We start from the raw sequence: 21,949 nt of genomic DNA, 5'->3' as shown, positions 1-21,949 counted from the left end.
ACTTAACCCCGGTATAGTCCTATACCGGAAACATCACGGAAAGATTGATTGGTTAATATTAAGCCCGGGCCAAACGAGGATGAGAGTTGATGAGAGTTGACTCTCATGAGAGTTTACGTCAACTCCCATCGACTATCATCAACTCGGGCCAAACGAGAGAAAACTCTCATCAACTCATGAAAAATTTGAACACGCTCAAAGTCGATGAGAGCGCATGAGAGTTACATGCCAAACGAGAGTGAAAGTTTGAACTCTTATCCTCGTATGGCCAGGGCTTAAATTTTACTGTTTTTTTTTGTCTTTTGTTTGTTTGTTTGTTTTGTTTTTTTTTTTCTTATTTGTGTGCGTGCGTGCGATCAGGCCCCATTTTGCTAACCTTTTTCTACTCTACGTGAGTTGCATAAAGAGTAACCAGAAGCACACAAAAACGTGGCTAGATCAAAGGTTATAGTTGACGTCAAGTTTATATTTGCTAGTTGCGATCATCAAAAGCAGTTCTTCGTTGGTTTATCGAACAATGAGAAGAGAGAAATGACGCGGAATGATTCTTGGAACAAGAAAACATATTTTGACTTCGCGTGTGAATTTTTCAGTTATGTTTATCTCCAGTGCTCAACAACAAGTGCAAATCAAATAGTTTTCACTTGGGTGTCGAAAGTTATTCACGTTTGCTTTGGTTTTGCGATTAATCAGGCTTAGTGATGGGTTTAAAAAAAATCGCGCCACTTTTTCAGCCAATCACTGAAAGTTAAACCAAAACCAATCGTGACTCTCTCACACACGTTTTCCCGCGCTTCGTGCCAGCCACAAGTATTCGAGTTCGAGTTTTGATTGGTTCACTGGATTTTATGTGTTCTTTGTGATTGGCCAGTGACTACTTTGGGTTTGGTTTTACGACCGCTCTATCAATACCCGCGAAAACAATCACACCTCGTTAGCCAATTAAATTGCGAGAATGATTGAATGATCTTGGAATTCTTAAACAAAGAAAAACAAAATAGAAAAAAAACTTCGGTTCTGATCCAAATAAAACTTTATTTCCCAATAACATGTACACCTTTACAAACTTTGTTCATGTACTAACCGAAGTCATATGTACAGTCAACTTTCGTTATAGCGGACACGCTCGGGGCGTCGTTTAGTGTCCGTAATAGCGAGAGTCCGTAATAACGGGAGTCATTTCCAGTCAAACCTTATTCGCCGGGGATCTGGATTTTGTCCGTAGTAGCGAGCGTCCGCAATAGCGGAGTGTCCGCAAGGCGAGAGTTGACTGTATATTAACAAACAAATTCTCCCTTCTATACCATTCCGCAAAAGTCTTTTTATTAGCCATGTTTATTTTAACGTGTTTTAACGACCTTTTTTTATCAATCCTCTCAACTTTTCTAAAGCCTGGCGCACTTTTTTTGAAGTGTTTACGTTTATGGTATTTTTAAGTTAGTACTTATTCCACTGCATTTTCTTTTTGAAGATTGTTAAGCGTCATTATGGAGAGCTTTATGCCTGATGTTAAAAGGACTATGTCACACTTTTTACCAGATTTTTGAACAGCCAAAATTTAAATTTGTGTCGCAGAAAACTTAAAAATAATGGTCTATTTTTTATCAAATTGCTATATGAGAGCGCTGAAACTGTTAACGATTATCTATTGCTGCGGATGGCTCGGATGGAAACGGATTGCAACTTGAAAAAGTAAGGCTTACTTTTTCAAGTTGTTTCCGCGCGTCGTTAAAAAATCTATATTTATAGCCGTAGCTTGATCAGTTTCTATCCGCAAATTAAGGTTACATCTTCTTTTAGATGCTCAAAGATAATGTTTTTTATGGGTTAAGTTACCTACCACTTATTTCAGAACAGTTTGGACCAAAAATCTGCGAAATACCCGTGACATGGGACGACAGTGAGTAATTTACTTCACCGAATATCTTGCTCGCAATTTTAGCGAAAGTAAGACGAAACTATCAGGAAAACGAGTAATATTAAATTAATAGTTCGTCAAAAATCGAATACCAGAATAATTTAAATCCTATTGCGTAAATCCTATTTAAATCCTATTGTGAAAATGAATTTCACAGTTCAGAACCATGTATACTAAGACCATGTAAACTATAAGTAAAAATTCACGTATATAGCTATATTGTAAATTCAGTAGAATTCAGTGAAACTTCGAAATTTCTTTTCGATGTTTGGTGTTGTTACAAACGATTTCTTTTGACTTGATATTTGAAACAGTAACACAGAAGTTTGCAGTAAGATGTTAATAATTTTGGTGGATGGTGGATTGCGTCTTAAAATGTTGCGAAAAATAAGGGTCGCGAACATATGCGAAAATTAGGGCGCATATTTATTTGCAACATGCGTATATAGGCGTCGTATTTGCTCGTATTTTTTTATCGTTTTTGAGCTAAAAAAATGTTAAAAAATTCCAACGAGCAAATGCGAGGGTTATACGCGTATGTTGCAAATAAAGTGACCGTCATTACGTCTATTATAAAAGACAGGATGAATTTATTACTTATTAATAAAACGCTTAGAAAAGAAAGTTCATTATCACTGCTGCCTTCCATGTCCAAAAACACTTCTTTGGTGCACTCGTCAAACTGTTCATTTACTGGTCCCTTAAACATAAACATTTCACTAGATTCCACGTTCTTTGTGGAAGCATCCATTGTCACCGTTGTCTCTACTGGTATCTCCAGAACCTCCTTGTACAAATCGTGGTCTCCGGAAATGTGCGTCTTCAGTACTGACAGTTACGAAGTCACCAGTGATTCTTGAAAAATGGAAACCTACAGTCAGCCGCGAAAAAAGAACGCCTGATCGCAGGTTAGAAAAAAAGAATCTTGTAAAGCGCCTGATCTCACATTGCCAAGAAATCAAACTTTTAACACAGGTAAAATCGCGAAATTTAAGTGATTTTGGATACGATATTTTCGCAAAATCGCGAAATTAAAGTGTCATAAAATTCGACCGAAACGGGAAATAAACGTGTCGAGAAAGTTTCATGTAATAAAGTAATTCTAAGCTAAGGTTACTGAACGAGAAAAGATTCCAATCAAAAATTACATCATATTTAGCAAATAATTTCCCAAGATAATTCCAAAACCTGACCGGGGACAGCAAGAATAGCTTAACTAAAATCGATCGATCTCCAACGTTTCTTGAAAAATATGTCCGGTACACAGGATACTCAGACAAAAAAAGAAACTTGAAATCCTTCAAGAGATCATTTAAAAATTTATATTGACAAGTTCTTGAATTGCCTATCATAAGATTCATAATTTTGGGTCATGCTAATAGATATTAAAGGCGGAAATAATTAAGTCAGTAAATTTGGGACACGCTCTGGATCGCTTATACTCCGCTTACGACTACGATTTTTGATATTAAGTTGTAAGTGCTCTTTAATTTCCCAGCCAAATCTCAGCTCAAGGGAGTCGGCTCTATCCTGTGTCCCAGGCTTTCCGCAGTCACAAAAATAAGAGAGAACACCCAGGAACTAGACTGTCACGTTCCAATAATAAGAAAAAAGAAATGGAAAATTCATCTATGGTTGATTGTCTTAGTCATCTTGTAGCGTTAATAACAGAGTTCTAAAGTAGTCGTCCAAAAGAGACAGATGGTTAATAATGTTCGCCACTCCAAACGTATGCGACGCAAGCTCAAAGCTTTGAAATATGTCTTCCTTTCTGGTGTCTTCAATGACCTTGTAGAGCTCTCTTAGTGAGTTTCTGCAGAGAGACGAGAAAGAAACAAGTCAGTGCATGCTCAGTTTAACTTTCCCGCATAGCACTAGAGAATTCTGCAACAATCTCATACTTAGAGGACTTCAGGCCTCTCGGTCAGTGGTTTGACCAACCTTTGGCCGAGGAAGCTGAAGAATCTGGGAACGAAATAGGTGTGAAGCGACCTCTTTCCTCCAAAGCCTCCCACAGCAGTCAAACGTGGCGCTTAAAGATGAATTCCAGTCCGTACTGCGCAATCTCGGCTACAATGTTTATGTGAGCCCACACGAAGGGAATGTTACAAGCAAAACTAAAAATTCCCCGACAAACTTACCTTTTTCTTCATTATTAACGCCAGATATCCTTGCAGAACAAATAATAACAAGTAGAAGAACCTTGACGCTATTTCAAACCGACGTTTCAGCGCATCGGAAGTTCTTGAACGAAACGAACTGTAATGGCGGACTAAAAAACGTCATGTATGCTGTCACCGAAGTGTAACGTTTCAACGAATTCAAAACAAAAACGTAAACAAACCCTGAGTCTGCGCAGTACGGACTGGAAATCAGCTTTAAGGCAAGCTCTTGCCAAAACTTGCTTATCTACCTAGCTAGTTTTCCGGCTACTTCATAGGGCTATTTTGATAACGTTTTTCTACAAAACGTACACATTTTTGAGTCATATTGTTGGTTGCGATTTAAAAATGGCCCCTTCTTCGCAACTTGCGTGCACACACCCACTTGGCCACCCAACCGTAGATCCAAAGCAATTGCGACTACATGTACTGATTCAGTTGCGCCTCCGTTTGACCAGGCTTAAATACATGTATTGCATTGATCACACGTCGACAATGTCTTGTTCTACAAAATTTGCCGCGTTCTTGTACCCGGAATTTCGTTCGTTATATCTGAATTGACGTTTTAACAATAAACATTTCGCTACACCAACCTTGTAATCTCGACATCCACAATTCGTCTCCTGAGCTTGAGCCTGCAGTCTTCACAGTACTTGTCTTTGCAGTCGTCATCCTTGTAAGCCTCAACTGTTTTGCGTGCTAGCGTTGTCAGCGGTAGATATTCCCTGTTCATCTTAAGTATCCCGTCAGCCAGTACTTGTGCCTCGCTCTCGCACACGCGCGAAAGAATTGTGGGACGCGAACGGTTGGCAGTGATTATGTTGTTCTTATCCAAGAGAACTCTTCCAGATGACTTGGCCTGTCGAACGTATGAAATCATTTCGACCCGTGTTAATGTCTCTGGCGGGTTCATTCTTCGTTTTAGTTCTCCCAGAGTGATGTTAAACTTGGTTTCTTTGAATCCAGGAAGGGAAAGAAGCCCGTTCACTTGACAAACTGTATCATTGTCATCTCGGGCTTGCACCGCACCCAGACCGTTCAGTTGTCTAGCAGAAAACGATTCTTGATCTGTTAAAGACTGCGGGTACGCTAAACTGGTAGCCCGTCCGTTTCGTATTTGTCGCGGTTCTTCAGGGAAGAAGAAACAGTCGATGAAGTTTCTGGTTGAATTACTTTCTTCTTCGTCTTCATCTTCTTCCATTGTTTCGTCAGCAGCGTTTTCATTGTCACATTTCTGATCGATCTCTGGATCGGAATCACTCGCATTCTCAAGCTGCATTTCGTGTTGCCCAACTGGCAACACTCCATTTTCAACTCCGTGTTCAATTGCATTGTTATTCATTTCATGTTGCTTCGTTTTTAAGGGTGTTTGTTGCCCTTTCGTCATACCAAAGGGCAGCCCCCTTTTTCTGTTGTTTCTCACGGCTTTTACGATCCTGTTAAGCCGAAGAATCTTGGCAACGTCTTGGGGATAGCGGCGCAATTTGTCTGGGAGCACTTCAATGTTTTCAGCCTCTTCTGTTGTGCTGCTAATCTTCTCCAAAGCGCCATCATCGTCTTCCCTAGACACTTCATTTGCAGAGATTTCAAGACCAACTTTCTCCTTCGCATTAGTGCTGTAATCCGGATTTCTCGGTTTTATGTTTTCACGGGAAAAGATCACGTGCTGAGCTGTTTTTTCTTGCGTTAAGTTACCGTTTTCCCTACCACACATACACTGGAAATTCGCGTTACCGTTGAAATGGCGTTCGTCGCTACTTTTTCTCTCGAAACTGTATGCTCGGACGTTATTTTCCACGTGGCGGATCTCTCTGGGGGACGACGAAGACGTATCTGAGACTTTTCCTTGGCTAGCTAAGAAGTGACTCGGTGTTTGTGTTGGTGAAACGAAATGTTCAATTGCGCCAATTTGAGTATTAGTCACTCCGCGAGAAGGCTCGAGCGTACGAGGTCTTTTTGGAGACGATGGAGACGTATGATCGATTTCTTTACTGGAGATAGGGAGCCATGGTTCTGAAGCTCTCCTTCGGCTTCCATTTATTATCTTGCCTTCCTTCACTCTCTTGCAACGGATCTCGTTGTACTGCATGAAGATGGTTTGCTCTGCTTTCTGTCTCAGTTTCGTCTGCTGGGAAGGTGGTCGTTTTCGATCTCTGTACCACTGGTATGTCTTCCAGACCGGTTCCTCGTCTTTCTTGTAGACAGTGCTCTTGCTTGCATTGTTATCTGGCGAAACCGACCCATTTTGGTGCTTAGAAACATTCTCCCCAGGCTTGTCTGGCTGTGAGCTGTTTATTCCAGACTCCAGCTTCTCTTGGAATCCGCTGGAATTAGCTGTGGATCCTTCGCCGCTTAACAGCCGTCTAACGCCATCGTTTCCGTGTAACGTTTCTGGCGCACGGTTTGCCTCTCGCTGAAATGACAGTTGCCGTTCATGAGGGGATAAATCATCGTTTCCTCTTGCTGTAAAGCGTTGTGACATTACAGGGTTAACACTTCTTTTTATCATTGGAACCATTGTTGCTGGTTGAAACCGGTCGAAAACCTGTTTTAAAGGATAAGACAAATCACTGGCATGTAAGATTGAACCTCGCGGATTTTTCAGTGCTTCCAAATGAAGATTTCTTATTCTTTCATCTGGCTGGAACAAACGAGACTCAGGTCCACGCAAGGAGGACGGGAACCTAGTGATCTCTTCGGGACGGGACGCACTCTGCGGTCGGGAAGAATTTTCTTGACGGGACGTACTTTCGGGACAGGATCCATGGTTTAGATAATCTCTTTTGTGCAGTGAATTATCTTTAGGTGATTTTACTTGTCTGTCGACGCTCGCAGATCGGCTTCTTGCAGAAGGCGGTTTCTTGTTGTTCCAAACCTCATCAACTGCTTCTTGCTTAATGCGGGGAGTAGCTTCAATTTGCGAGAAAGACCCATTCCCTAAAGGAAAAAAACAACAACAAACAAAAAAAAACAGTGCATAGTTATAAAATCCAAAATCGTTATTTTTCAGCCTGAGGCCAACAAAATGTGCGCGTAATAATGAGCTGACTAAATTTTTTTGCTGAGTACGAGTCGCTTGCAATTCCCGAACGAGAGGCGCAGACTCCACCGACAAAACCTCAAATCCACATATTATGGAGGCTTGCAGGTTTTACCAAGTAATATTGTTGAAATGCCTTATAAATAGACCAGTATCTAGTCGTTCTTTTGTTTTCATTTTCAAAACAAAAAGCACAAGGAGTGAGGTTAGTGACGCGTACCATCCGGTGTCGTCAACACTCAATGTAGGGTCCAGGCTCCATCCTAATTATTCAGATTATTCTCATATACGAGACACATTCTTCTCTAAAATAGAACCTAAAATCCCATTTTTACGATTGCTATCACATGAAACCTTATTATCACATCTTATGAATTCCTTCCACTACTTTGTAAACATTCAACTAATTTCATTTACAGTCGGCATGCTTTGAATTGCCGGAGACAATCTCGCTCCAATGATCACCACCTCGAATAGTCAGAATGGACAATTATTGTTATTCTTTTATTTTGTTTTATGTTATGTTATTCTCTATTTTACTAGTTATCTAAAAGCTATGTTCACATTTAACCCGAAACATGTTTACAATAAACACGTTTCAACGAAACATGTTTCACCTAAACATGCTTGTTATTGCATTGTCAGTTTCAAACACGTTTCATGCCTGGTGTGTAATTTATGCGGTTTTACGGTTCTTGCATAAATCTTTGTCTTTCTGTCTTTTTTCAAGCCCTTCGATGGAGCAGGGCTTTCAAGCGTTTTGCAAGGAGACATTATTGTCAGTATTTGCGCTATCTTCGGTAAAAGAAGAATTTTTTGTGAAGTTTGTTTTACATTGCAGTGCTGTGTGCTTGTATCCGCGCGCCGTCGTAAACTTTCGTGCCGATGTTCTGCTAAATATTCTGCTTCTCCTGTTGTATCGCTTCATAAGCTCATATTTTAAATAAACATTTAGTCTCATAGAATGCCCAATTTTGAAGCTTTGGGCACTTGCCTCCTCACCGCATGTCCGCCATTTTTAACTTGTTTAGTCTGATTATGATTGAAACTGCCTCGTAAGGTAGTTTCAATCATGATCAGAATAAACATGTTTCAATCATGATTCACGCAATGCACTGCCTGATGTGAACACTTTTCACAACGAAACATGTTTCATTCGTGATCAGACTATAAATCATGTTTCGGCCTAGTGTGAACACAGCTTTAGTTAATCAAATAATAAGTAATTAAATTTAGTGGTTTTGCAGTACTACTGTATTCTTATGTAGTCATGCAAATAAAGCTTTTTGTTGCTCCCAGTAAGAAAAACAGGGAAGTGGGCTGAGGCTATATTTGATGTCAGCTGTGGTGTTGTTATTTTTCAGGCTGTTGGTAAATAAAAGAGTAGGGATTTCACGAGTTAGAGAGCAAGAGAAAACTGTTATTTTAATAGGTATTTAAAAGGTCCTTTTACACCAATCGAACAGTCGATTCAGTTACTCAAGGGGGTTATTCAAGTGAAAAATTAAGAAGAGACATGTATTATCTCTTTTGTAAGTATGTGAAAGGCGTGCAAGTTTTCTATCAAAAGAATACGCAAGGGTTATCTTTTCTGTCGAAAATAGTATACGTAAGGGTAAGGGTTTAGACTCGGAGCAGGGTCTTCCTGAATATATATTATTTTTAGAGTAGTTCCTGGGTTGCTGTATATATTTTAAAGGATCTCACAACATGCTAAACTTAGATGATATTGCAATTTCGAGTGTATTTTAAAAATGTAGCAAGTTAAGACTGATATTGCGCTTGAAATTTAATTCCTAAGAACCGTAAAAGGCCTATTAAGATCTAATTATGTGTTAGCGATATCAGAAGTGCTCAACTTATGTGCTATACAGTTCAAATGATACTGATCTTAGTTCTTTTGCAGTCACTAAAACGTTTCACTGTCTAAAACAGAGCTCTCGCAAACGAATCTAGCGTCACGCTACGACTGAGAAGGATTTCAGGTTTTCATAATTCGGCTAAACACTGTGCCCTTACTTACAATCCGTTAGATACATGAACCCTTGTATTGTTCTTCAGGTATAAATAATTTGATCCACCTCTTTGCTACTTTTAGAAAATTGCTATAACATTAGGTGCTTGTAAATAATGGCTTGAACGCTAAATATAACAGATAAACTTTCAACCTTCGTCGCCAACTTTCAGACGTGCTAAAACGATAAAATATTTCTGAGTATTTTTGAAAGAGGCAATGGCGTTTCCTAGGCAACATGTCTGTCTCTTCGTGACTTAAGCGGGTGGCAATTTTAAGCACGTTTACAAGTATTTTATCTGCATGACTATGCTGCTAAAACTGGAGTCAAAGGATCGGGAAAAGTCAAGAAATGGTTCCAGTCGAAAAAAAAAAAAGGATTGAGAACGCGCATTGGCTGAAATGTTCACGAGTTGAAAAAGAAGGTCGCATTGAGTACTGCGGATTCTTGGGAGAATACACGAATCACTAGTGGTCAGGAAAAAAAGCTTTGTCACATTTATGAACTCCGGAGTTGTGACATAAAGAATCAACTTTCACTGAGGAATACTATTATGAGAGAACAATGAAAGGTTTTGATCTGTGGGCAAGTTAAAGCTCGCGTGATTTTAAATAAAAAAGCAACTCTGAATGACAGCCTGTTGCATTCCAAAGGAAAGAGACATGATATTTTACTCCAAGACGTAATAAACAGCTCTTCCGTACAGTATCCAAAATGAAAGTTATCAGCCAGGGAGTATTTTCTTCAATCAGTAATAAAAGGCCCAACTGTCTATATAACATGAAAAATGAATGAGAATTTTAACAATATTTTGACGACCTTGGGGCTAAAAGCAGGGGAAGTTCGATTGTCTTGAGAAGTGATATTATTCCGCCCCCTTTGGTGAACAGCAAAACAATTAGAAATTGGTTATTCGGCTTGAAAACATTGCGATCAAGAGCACATTTTGAAAAAAAAAAATGTCTTTGGTTTTATCAGCTACAATCTTAAGAATCAAACCGTTAGCGGCTATCCAATTTTTTCAAACCAGACGTGCTTACTTGCAAGAGGTAGTCATGACCAAAAAAAAATTACATTTATAGGTCTGATATTATTGATTGGCAACCATGCATATTCCTGCACGCTGAAGGCTATTTGATATCAAACTACAAGGAGCAAACTAAATTTTGCACAAACGTAGAAAATAGAACTGAAACCTCATGTACAAAATAGAACTGTTATGTACACAATGTCAAAACAGCTAACACAGTCGCTTCGATCAGAAACGTTTGCCCTCATCCTACCTACCTATCTGATAAGTGTTGTTATAGAAATGCGCTTACTGCTTTCGTTCACATTTAGTACTAGCCCATAAATAAATTTCCCTTCGTGTTTTATCGACATATTATGCTGTTTTAAAGTGACACTATCACCAGTCTCACTTCAAAAACGCAAGAGCGTAAAGACAAAGAAACTACGAATAATGGTCCAATTTTGTTAATAATCACCATGCAAGGGTACTGAAGCAATAAACAAGTGATATTATTGTGATGCCATCAGGAACTTTAGATCTCAACTTGAAAAAGTCAGGCTGAGTTTTTCAAGTTGTCCTTGTGGACTAGGAAACACTTAAAAATTTTATGGCTCCCTTCTTCCTTCAACAACAGTTTACTTATATCTCCATCTTGAGGTACTAGGTACATTCACTGTTTCATGTGCGAGAAGACCTATTTTTTTAGACTTTCCAACTTTTAGTACGTGGTGTCCTAATCCACAAAAAAAAATTCTTTCAATTTACTACGAGAACTCCCTCGTACACGAGATAGCTTGGAGCAAGATTCTGCTACAAAAATAGACCTTGCATCTCAACAAATGTTAAAAATCCCTTATCACTTGAACTTGAATGTTTAGCGCTATCTTTTACCAGATCCAGGGTATAAGAAAAATATCATAAAAGCACGCGTGTAAATTTTGTCCACAGTTACCTAAGAGTGCCGAGTTTGGATGTGTGTACGTGGAAGCCTTGCAGATGTGGTCAGTATTGTGAAAAATTCGTTCTTTTACACAAGTGTTCGCTCTTGCGGGGCAAGGGAAATCGTTTTTGAAACTCAGCAGCTTATCAAAGGTGTTATAGAGGAAACATCTTGGATCTCGTATTTATTTATTTTTTAACTCGGCAGCACCAACGAGTAGCTTGAAATAACCTAAACAACGCCCACGGCTTGTAAAGGGTACCACTGAAAATTTATTGGAAAAATTCGTTCTTTTACGCAAGTGTTTGCTCTTGAGGGGCGAGGGAAATCGTTTTGAAATTCAGCAGCTTAAGGTGTTATAGATGAAACATCTGGGATCTCATATTTTTTTTAACACGGTAGCACCAACGTGTATCGTGAAATAATCTAAACAAACGCCCACGGTTTGTTGGGGTACCACTGAAAATTTAATTATGAGAAAAACCGTTCTTTTACAAAGGTGTTCGTTCTTGAGGGGCGAGGGAAATCGTTTTGAAATTCAGCAGCTTATCAAAGGTGTTATAGATGAAACATCTGGGATCTCATATTTTGATTTAACTCGACAGCACCAACGAGCATCGTCAAATAATCAAAACAAACCCCCGCGGTTTGTAGAGGTGGCACTGAAAATTTATGGAAAAAATTCGTTCTTTTACACAAGTGTTTGCTCTTGCGGGGCAAGGGAAATCGTTTTTGAAACTCAGCAGCTTATCAAAGGTGTTATAGAGGAAACATCTTGGATCTCGTATTTATTTATTTTTTAACTCGGCAGCACCAACGAGTAGCTTGAAATAACCTAAACAACGCCCACGGCTTGTAAAGGGTACCACTGAAAATTTATTGGAAAAATTCGTTCTTTTACGCAAGTGTTTGCTCTTGAGGGGCGAGGGAAATCGTTTTGAAATTCAGCAGCTTAAGGTGTTATAGATGAAACATCTGGGATCTCATATTTTTTTTAACACGGTAGCACCAACGTGTATCGTGAAATAATCTAAACAAACGCCCACGGTTTGTTGGGGTACCACTGAAAATTTAATTATGAGAAAAACCGTTCTTTTACAAAGGTGTTCGTTCTTGAGGGGCGAGGGAAATCGTTTTGAAATTCAGCAGCTTATCAAAGGTGTTATAGATGAAACATCTGGGATCTCATATTTTGATTTAACTCGACAGCACCAACGAGCATCGTCAAATAATCAAAACAAACCCCCGCGGTTTGTAGAGGTGGCACTGAAAATTTATGGAAAAAATTCGTTCTTTTACACAAGTGTTTGCTCTTGAGGGGCGAGGGAAATCGCTTGGTCATTCAGCAGCTGTAAGGTGTTATAGATGAAACATCTGGGATCTCGTAATTTGTTTTAACTCGGCAGCACCAACGAGAACCTTGAAATAATCTAAACAAACGCCCAAGGTTTGTTGAGGTACCACTGAAAATTTATGTGAAAAATTCGTTCTTATATTAAACAAATTATTAAAGTGTTTGCTCTTGAGGGGCGAGGGAAATCGTTTTGAAACTGAGCAGCTAAAGGAGTTATAGAGGAAACATCTGGGATCTCATATTTTGATTTAACTCGACAGCAATAACGGGTCTAATAATCTAAACAAACGCCCACGGTCTCTCTGTAAACCGTGGTAGAGACAAAACGTGACACCCTTGAAAATTTCCGTCTGATGGCATAAGGCTTTTAACTGAGTACACAGTCCTCTCTATATAATAAACTCTGTCTGTCTTAAGCTTAACGTGTAGCCATTGAAGACTTCGATAGTGCCGAGTTGCTGCGAATTCTATTCTGATGGTTGCTTGCTTTCAAAATGCAAAACATATTCCGAGTTTGAGTAAATTGATTCTTAAGCACTTTTACTCAATTTATATGTACTGAACCTATGAAAACCGCAAAAGAAGATCCGGAAATATCTTGAATCAGCTTCTTTGCAAACTAAGTGGCGAATGGGGTTTCGCGGTTTTCAGATGAAAACTTTATTTTGCTACTTTCAGTTGCTAACGGTCGAGGTGTAGGCAGGAACAGTGGGTGATCTTTTGTGGCTTACACTTTCCATAAGTGGTTGAGACATATTCCAAGCGTCGAAACACGTACACATGCAAGACTAAAAGTGTCATGAATCCTACCTTAACTTCCGCTAAAGCATTCGCCAGCTAAACTTTCTATTCATTTTAAAGTAGTCAGTAGGTCTTTGCACTTTATCCTTTAACCGAACAGACTTTGAATGACGTGGCGCGAGATTAAAAATCATAAATAGTTGACTAGTGATTTTTAGCAACGTTTAAATAGTCGGTGTGTTTGTCAAAGCGCGAATTGATAACTTGTAGTCATATACTGATTGGATTACTGCGAAGTCATTTAGAACTTTCCAAAGAAGATTGATAATCTTTTGCTTGAGAGCCAGTGTTGATTATAAAGCGTGATTATTTAGCCTGGAGTGGACCTGATGCAGCCACCCTCACATCCTCGAAAAAAACCCTTTATTTTCACACAAATATGAAACCTATTTTCCTTCCTTCATCGCCGTTTCCTTGTGTAGAACTACTCCTCCGAGGAGCTTTTCATGCTTTTTGTTTATATTGAAAATTTTTTTTAATAGTTCTCGAGTTGAAAATAGGGTTGTTTTGTCTGCAGGTTATATGCATGTGTTCCATGGGACCATCACGGCACTTAAATCATCACTGATTAAAACGCGGTTCTTTCAGTAAAAATTCTGTGAATATCCAGTTTGCAAAAGGATAGTGATTTCCTATCTTTAAACAGAACGTACTTATGCGATAACTAAAGCAGATGAGTATCAATGAAACAAAAACGCCTGAGGCTTCCTCACCTCGTGTGGTATCAATAATTTTTAAGCAGGGCTGCCTCGTTGCGTCTTAATTTAACATCATATTGTGTACAAATTTCTGACTCATGGCAAATGACAGACAGTTTTTTACTAGACAGTTTTAATGCTACAGTTTCCTGGTATCACTGTTCGGAGTGACAAGGTAATTAGCGACGATTTAAATTTACGGGATATAAACGGAAACGACTGGTTAAAGTCCATCCATTTTGGAATATCTTTCTTAATATCAACAGTCATTTAAAGGTTTTAATTGTTAAAATATATTACGCCGTCACTTCCCTACCTTGTGAAGTTTCTTCTTCAAAGATCATTTGTTGTCTGGTTTGATGGAAGCGATCAGAACTTGTCACTCTTCCGCTTAGCTGCGGGGAATCCAAACTGCTCTGACTCTCTGTACAAAACGAGGGGGGCGCATCTCGCTCCGTCTTGATTTTAATCTGAACCATGTTATCTTGAAAAGCTATTTGTGATGCCATAGCCTTTATCCGTGCTGCAAAAAATACTAAGCGCAGTTAGGTATCAAAAGAGTTTGTTATTAAAACTTTGCGCAGCGCTCTTTGTCGACGCAGGACGTTTTGACCGTTTTGACAAAGGCGCTATTGAAAAGTGATCAATTGCTTCACTCCCTTTTATTCAAATTTTGAGATGTCGGTATAACAAGATGGGGGTATTGTGTTAGGCGGGCCTGATTATGCTAAGTTAGCCGGCAGCCCTTGTTTTAAAAGGCAGTCTGCATATTTAACCCCCAGGAGACGAGCAATATATGGATCGTACTACCGTGTCTTTAGCCTCGGGGAAATAAATTGATATTCCGTCAGTTATATTTGAATGTCTGTCTATTTGAAGCAAGCGAAGAAAGGACGCGGAGTGGACAAAAAAAACACACGTTTTTAATACAGGCTTCACAACTCGGGTGCTGCACAAGTAAAAGCTTCGATGTGCAAAACTTGCTCGTAAACTGCAACGCAGCCTAAAGACAGAAAACAACGCCACTTAATTAATTACGTACAATTTTATAGAAACGACAAGGAAAATTACTTGACATTCATGCATTTCTGACCATTTCTTTCGAGTAACTGGAAATATTGAATAGTTACAAATCGTTAAAGTGCCATATATTTGATTGCTTCGTATTTTTATAAAACAGACTCAAAAAAAAACTATAGAGCCTGGTAGCTGTCTCATTGCCAATTCCTGATCAAAAATAATGACATACTGTATTCTCAAGCAAGCTAGAATATTCTATAAATATACATTACTTTCCATTCAAATTTAAGCCACGTAAATGTGCGTCACCTTCTTCAGCAGATTCTAACGGTGTTTGTAAACAGAATCTTCAAACATCAGTAAAAATGTGACCTTGTTAAAGTTTCTTTTTCTACGATCATAAATCAAGGTTGCAAAATCAATGAAAAGTCGACAAAACTCTCTAGAATATTCCCGGTTTCGATTCATGTCAATTTAACAATGGTTATCATAACATAAGGTCTTCATTTAAAAATTGCTCTAGGCTATTTTGCAAAACACTTGAACAAATTTGTCACACACCATACAGGCATGAATGACGAAGCAACGCCAATTGAGTGAAAAAGGACATTAAAATGCTTTCAAGTTGTTCTGAAAATTTAATGTTTTCTGCTTCTCCATTGCAAACACTGGATGATGTGAATTCACAGCGGCGTCAAAGGGCGAGGACAGAGCATAATGCAGGAGGGTAATAAATTTACTACGCCTCAGGGCATGCAAGCTTTTTTTAGAAACATATTGGCATCAAAACGTGAGGCCCTCTTCACAACTCAATGGGGCTTACGCCAGTTTGGCGTCAGGAACTAAAATTGGTGTCATTGACCGAGGAGGCATCTTTAAATAAATGCAATTAAACGTTAACCACGTTTTTTCTGACCATCTATCGTGATTGATGATTCAGCCGTCGCTTTAAAAAGCCCTTCTTGGAAAAACGTCACTAAATTGTTGACATGTATTCCTCTTAGCTATTATAAACTGCAAATACTATTTACTGCCTGGCTCTAGAAGCATCGATGCGCAAATAGGAGGGGTTTCAAAGCGTCAATTTGAAGGCGTTCCAATCCCTTTTGAAAGCTTACACATAAAATGTGGACTGTTTTGTGTGCAATCTACCTTGTAACCCGCGGGCGACGGGCAGCATCATTCCCAGGTTTCCCTTGAGTTGAACGAGTGTCGTGAACCGCTAGGAGACTGGGAAGTCTCGATGGAGTCACATCTGGAGTTAAATTAAAGGGGCTATGTATGTCGGCAATAATGTTGCCATTTTTTGTAATGAGTAAAATTGCCTTGAAATTAATGGAAACCTCGAAATAATAGCTTTGAGTAAAAATAAATAATACCAAAGAGGTAATAGAACCCCGGTAACTCGAACTCTGAGGGGAAAAGAAAAACAGTTCGAGTTTTGAGTTATCGGGGACGATTGAATATTCAATTTGCTAAGTTAATGATTGATAGTTTATCGATTTTTCACCACTTCAGCATACAGTACAGTGCAAATTAAACTTATCTTGTCAGAAACTCTAACAAGATCATACATTCTTATGATAAGAGTGGTAAATGACTGTCAAATACGTGATCTGTTCGTTGCTCAATTAAAATTAAATTGTTGTAGTGTTCGTTTAAGTGTTTAAGGAGGCTCGATGTAGTTTTTTTAGCCTAAGGGTGGTTGTTTTGAAAATTAAAATTATCTAGGAAGCCAATGTTCGATTTTTGCCAAAATACACAATAATGATCAAATATGACCAAATTTTAATTTTTTACTCTCCACTTTGTCACAAAGGTTACCATAGCAACCATTGACGTTTTCTTTTGTTCTCAAACAAGCTTGATTTTCTCGAAATCTAGATTGACTCTTGGTATTCATTTTTTGATATATTCAAGTATAGTAGATTGACTACCTGTACACAAAATTTTAGGAAAATCTGTAAGAGCGTTTAAGAGTAAATCAAGAATGAAGTTTTTGGTATTTTCTTATAATTTCCTACAATCGGCAGTCGATATATTTTAACAAATTAAAGCAAAAAGTCTTTCGCTTTTAGTTAATGGTATTTGATGGTGTAAGTATTTATATTTCAGTGAGAGTAACTGTGCTCAAATAATACAAAATGCCCAGAGTATTTAAGGAACAGACTTGTAAGTGTCAATGACATGTCCACCAGAACCTCGCGCTATGGTGATATTACTTTACGCTGTCCTCGGTATAACCGTGAAACGGAAGGTGGAAGAACTTTTCTTGTTTCAGCCACTAAATGTTGGAACTCTTTGCCTATATATATTAGAACTAGCACTAGCATTAAGGCCTTTAAACATAATTATAGTAATTTTATTAAGGAAGGTTATGCCGACTTAGATAGCTTTCCCATGTCATAATTTTTAAATTTTTATACTGTCACACCCAAATTATTGTTTGTATTTTTATCTAGTTTTTATCTATTTTATCTGTTTTCATTTTTTATTGATAATATATTTGTAGTAGTATTAACTTTTATTCTAGGGGAGGGCCACAGGTTTTTCAGTTTTTAACTGTAATGTGTAACCCTCATTAAATAAAGTTGTTATTATTATAATTTTAAAGCGCCTATTTTATATTAAAACAGTGTTTTTCTGAAAATTTCAATCTTGATTTACTTGAAAACGCTCTTACAGATTTTTCTAAAATTTCGTCAACAGTTAGTCAATCTACTGAACTTTAACATATCAAAAAATAAACACCAAGAGTCAATCTAGATTTCGAGAAAATCAAGCTTGTTTGAGAACAATAGAAAACGTCAATAGTTGCTATGGTAACCTTTGTGACTAAGTGACGGGTAAAAAATTAAAATTTGGTCATATTTGATCATTATGGTATATTTTGGCAAAAATCGAACATTGGCTTCCTAGATAATTTTAATTTTCAAAACAACCACCCTTCGGCTAAAAAAACTACATCGAGCCTCCTTAAAACCAAATACACGACAAGAAGAGCTAATGGGATATTTCAATGGACATCCGTGGCGAGTTGCAAGAACCAGAATTCGAGTTATCGGGGAAATTTTGACCCAAATTTTGACCCAAATTTTGATCAAGGGAAATGGAAATTAGTTTGAGTTAGCGGAGTTTTCGAGTTATCCGAGTTCGAGTTAACGGAGTAAAAATGACTCAAAAGTGGGCTCAAATCCAAGTGTTCGAGTTAACGGGGTTGTTTGAGTTATCTGAGTTCGAGTTACCAGGGTTCTACTTGACAAAAAAGAAGGATGGCTAAGAACGAGGAAGATTTAGATAGGTTGTAACATACAGACAAACTAAAGAAATTAGGTCAAAATTCTTTTATGGTTTGTAATTGGTGACATATCTCCTTTGTTTTCAGCAAAACAGAAAGAAGTTCAGTTACATCATTCTGCAGTCCAAAGTTGATCATACCGCTGGGTCTGACTCGTCCCCAGTCGTCTTCATACAGCACGCGGCAAAGATACAGCGGAGGGAGAGACGGGTAGACGACTGGGGACGAGTCAGCCGCTGGGTGCCTGGAATTGTCGGCTGAATAAAACTCTGAATTTGTACTGTAAATTCCAGTTATTTCCGAAAGAACAAGAAAGCAAGGCAATACCTCGCTTTTGCTCGCTTTTTAATCTGAGAATTCCCGTGAAGAACTCTAGGAAATGCTTCATTTAATTAATAAAACCTGGGCAAGCGATACCAAAAGTAAGAAATAGCTCCCAACAAAGTTACAATCAACTTTACCAGTTTGTTTAGGCAGTTTAAGTTCTAACTCGTCATGACGATGTTAATGTTTCAGTTTTTTGCCTCTCGCTAGCCTTCTCACTGAAAAGAATGAGAATCCCTGTACAGCAGGAGCCCATACAGTCAACTCTCTCTTAACAGTCAACGGACCCCCCTATTAGACGGACACCTGGTGTTGGTCCCGTCCCTGCCGTTTTTCAGTTATTTTTCTGTAACCTAACTCCCTATAAGACGGACACCTCTCTAAAACGGACAGTTGGAGCCGATCCCGACGGTCTTTTAGAGAGAGTTGACTGAGTGTACTTCTTTTAGTTAGGTAGGTGTGCACGAATTCAACCATTTCTAGCACTTTCTTGTTTTCGCACAGGCGCACAAACGGGACGGTGTGCGGACAAACGCACATGTATGGTTTGTTTTTGTTTTCTATCTCTCCCACCATCCTAAGAAATAAAACCCCTAGAGACAAGCTCCGCAGGCCCCCTCTCACCAACCTGCCCAATGGCCTGAGGTAAAGTAGCCTGTGGTAAGAGCCTTGATCTGCGTTGGTTTCACATAATTAAGTTCAGAGATAGACTTGTGATCCCATTTGACTACTAAGCACGTTTTGTTACCAACGGGTGGACATAGCTCCGTCGTTTATAAAGTGTCCCCCCCCCCCAACTAAAAAAAAAACAATGAATAAAACAGTAATAAACATAATGATTCTCTTAATAAACTAAGCCCGAGAGAAAGCCTTTTAAACAAATATGATCCAGGGCTTTTTTTCATTCACGTTTGCGGTTTTCAAATTCAAAATAAACTAAGAAGATTCCTAGTATGGCATAACGTGCATATATACGTTAGACCTGGAAGATTACGCGCAGATGTACGAAAAATTGAATTTGACTGACATGTTGTGGGTCGATAGCCATACAAAACGAATACTAAGCGATAGTGTAAACATGCTAGAAAAGGTCTGGTGTTGTAAAAGCTTACAGTTGACAAAACAAGGAGAAATGAGAGCTAGTATGTTAGTCTTATTTTGCTTTGAGGATTATTATTCGTACTAAGAAAAACGCCCGGTTTCTGAGCGGTAGTCGCTGGCTTTTTGCTAGTAAACACGTCTTTAAAAATGTCTCGAATTAAAAAGTGTTGTTGAGACTCAATCAGCGAAATTCATTCTCTCTCCGCTTACCTGCTTATTCAAGTATAGATGAACTCACGCAGTGCCAGCTTTAAAGCGATCGACCGATGAAAACACCACAAAATGTATACCGTGACATCCACGGAAGGCTTGCAATTAAATTGGTGTTTTTCACGGATGGTTTGTAGACCGACAGATTCACTACACCATTCGCAGTGTTGACCGGAAGGATGCCCTAAGGACATAAAGCCAAGGGGCAAACTTTTCGGGAAGCAAATTATGTTTTTAAGAAACTTCAGCTGTCTTTTATTGCCTGGGGGATCAATAACACTGTCTCACAAAATCGGTGCCTGAGGCGTTTTAGCAATGTGTTGTCAACTCAGCACGACATACGATTGAATTTCCTTTTAAGACAAAATCAGGTTTAAGAATGCCTCAGTACTAATACCGCTATTCTTTATTTCACGTTTTTTAGAAATGACCACGGGCGGTTATTTAATAAAACTACTGAATGATATTTTTTATGCCTGTGGAAATGTTTGGGGAACATCATGTATAAGATTAAGAATTAGAAATGATATCAATATTTAAATGCCTAAAGCAAAATTTATAGATTTAACTCTAAATGAATGAACTAATAACCAGATTGTGACGGGCTGTCTGGTTTATCAGAAAAAGAGCTAGTCAGATGGCTTCATGTTTGTCAGTTACTGCGAATTTCGTGGTAGTTTTTCAAAACGGTGTACTGAATGGCATGCTAATATCCCTTGGACCGATCTCAAATAATTTCCATAAAAGTTAGTTTCTGAAATAATTACTGTCAGTAAACTAAAGGTACGGAGCAAGTTATTTTAACAATAAAAGGAATGAAAATGGTCAATTGGACTATTGAATTAATATGTTGTTTGCCTGCTTGCAAACGGTTGACCATCTTTATTTCTTTAACTTATAAATGGCCCAAATCCACCTGAGCTTTAAAAAGACGATATAGGCAACGGATAACGCCAGAATTTTCTTCAATAAAATTACGGCGATCTAAAAATAAGAAAAACGGAAAAAATTGCAGTTGTAGTCTTAAAAAGCCTTTCAGGTATAATTAAATGCAATTTAATTTATTATATAGTGCGCGAGCAAGTCCTATCTAATTCCTATTGAGCGATCATGGTATAAATCTTTATCTACGCACGACCGTGCGTATATAAAATGACGGGTGCACTTGCATTTTAGCTTAGGGTATGTTATTGTAAAAAAGGTAATTAAGCGTTCTCTGCTAAAATTGTCTAAAATTATGAGCTTTCAACAGCCAGTTCGACGGATAAAAACTAAGATCTCACTTAGTTTTTATCCGTCGAAGACAGCAGACGGGCTCAGGTTAAACCTTATAATTTTAAACAATTTTACCAGAGAAAATACGCTTTATTACCTTTTTTACAATGAATCCTTGGTATCTTCGATATTTTTTTCGATTGTTATAGCTGGGAGTTCCCATCGTTCACACCAAGTTGGCTTAAACCTCTCGTCACAAGTATCAAATGTGGGCGAATGGAAAATTGTTTTATTTTAAAATTCTTGGACATTTTCTTTTGACGTGAACGAATTGATAGTGCGAAGAAGCGGGGAAATTTGTGGCGCGGTGTTCACTTCTTGAGTTGAATGAACCCGCGAGGAGAGCGAACAAGAGAGATTTCTTTTGAAGATTTCCCCGAAAATCTCCTCTAAAGTCGTTTATACCATTACGTCCTGGACCGTCCTTGAAAATTGTGAAAACAGTTAAGTTTTATGGGCAGATCCTTGAAAGATCCTTGATATTGATATTTCATGACTTCAAGCTCAAGGTAACTTGTGCATGTGTTGAAACAAGAAAACTTTGCAAAATAAAGATTGTCGCTTTCTATAAATTCTATCAGTGTTTCAAATATCGAATCGACCGGCCATATTATTCCACGTTTACATGACGTCTTAAAATTTTCAAAACTCAATTGGAACAACGAGCCATTAGGCGAGTGGTTTCACTGTAAAGTTCTGGACATTTTATGGCGTCATTTCTATAGTGAAAACAATGTGGCCGATTTCTTTTATAAAATAACACTGAAAATTTACCGGCGAG

The 21,949-nt window shown here is 38.4% G+C and overlaps 1 protein-coding gene and 1 long non-coding RNA gene across 5 annotated transcripts; one reads left to right on the top strand and one right to left on the bottom strand.

Annotated features, from left to right (window-relative positions):
* Window positions 1-1,015: 1,015 nt before the first annotated feature.
* On the bottom strand, window positions 1,016-19,985 carry LOC144631476 (uncharacterized). 3 transcript variants are annotated; one of them, XM_078489922.1, is made up of 4 exons: window positions 19,894-19,985; window positions 14,257-14,463; window positions 4,674-7,017; window positions 1,016-3,731 (listed from the first exon to the last, which is right to left on the bottom strand). In XM_078489922.1, the coding sequence occupies exons 2-4, from the start codon at window positions 14,447-14,449 to the stop codon at window positions 3,563-3,565; spliced, it is 2,706 nt and encodes a 901-aa protein (XP_078346048.1). In that variant the 5' UTR covers window positions 14,450-14,463; window positions 19,894-19,985; the 3' UTR covers window positions 1,016-3,562. The 3 variants fall into 3 exon arrangements, with proteins under 3 accessions (XP_078346048.1, XP_078346055.1, XP_078346047.1); XM_078489929.1 differs by lacking the exon at window positions 19,894-19,985 and adding an exon at window positions 15,270-15,395; XM_078489921.1 differs by lacking the exon at window positions 19,894-19,985 and having other exon boundaries at window positions 14,257-15,251.
* LOC144631620 (uncharacterized) lies at window positions 10,920-18,545 on the top strand. Of its 2 annotated transcripts, none has more exons than XR_013566782.1 (2): window positions 10,920-11,148; window positions 18,346-18,545. It is a non-coding gene; the product is annotated as an uncharacterized LOC144631620 (long non-coding RNA). The 2 variants fall into 2 exon arrangements; XR_013566780.1 differs by lacking the exon at window positions 10,920-11,148 and adding an exon at window positions 14,001-14,115.
* Window positions 19,986-21,949: the final 1,964 nt, after the last annotated feature.

Source organism: Oculina patagonica, chromosome 1 (assembly GCF_052425735.1).
Source record: "Oculina patagonica isolate OP01 chromosome 1, crgOcupat, whole genome shotgun sequence".
NCBI classification, from domain to species: domain Eukaryota; kingdom Metazoa; phylum Cnidaria; class Anthozoa; order Scleractinia; family Oculinidae; genus Oculina; species Oculina patagonica.
Note: the sequence above shows the minus strand (reverse complement) of the source record. Positions and strands in the feature narration are given on the sequence as shown.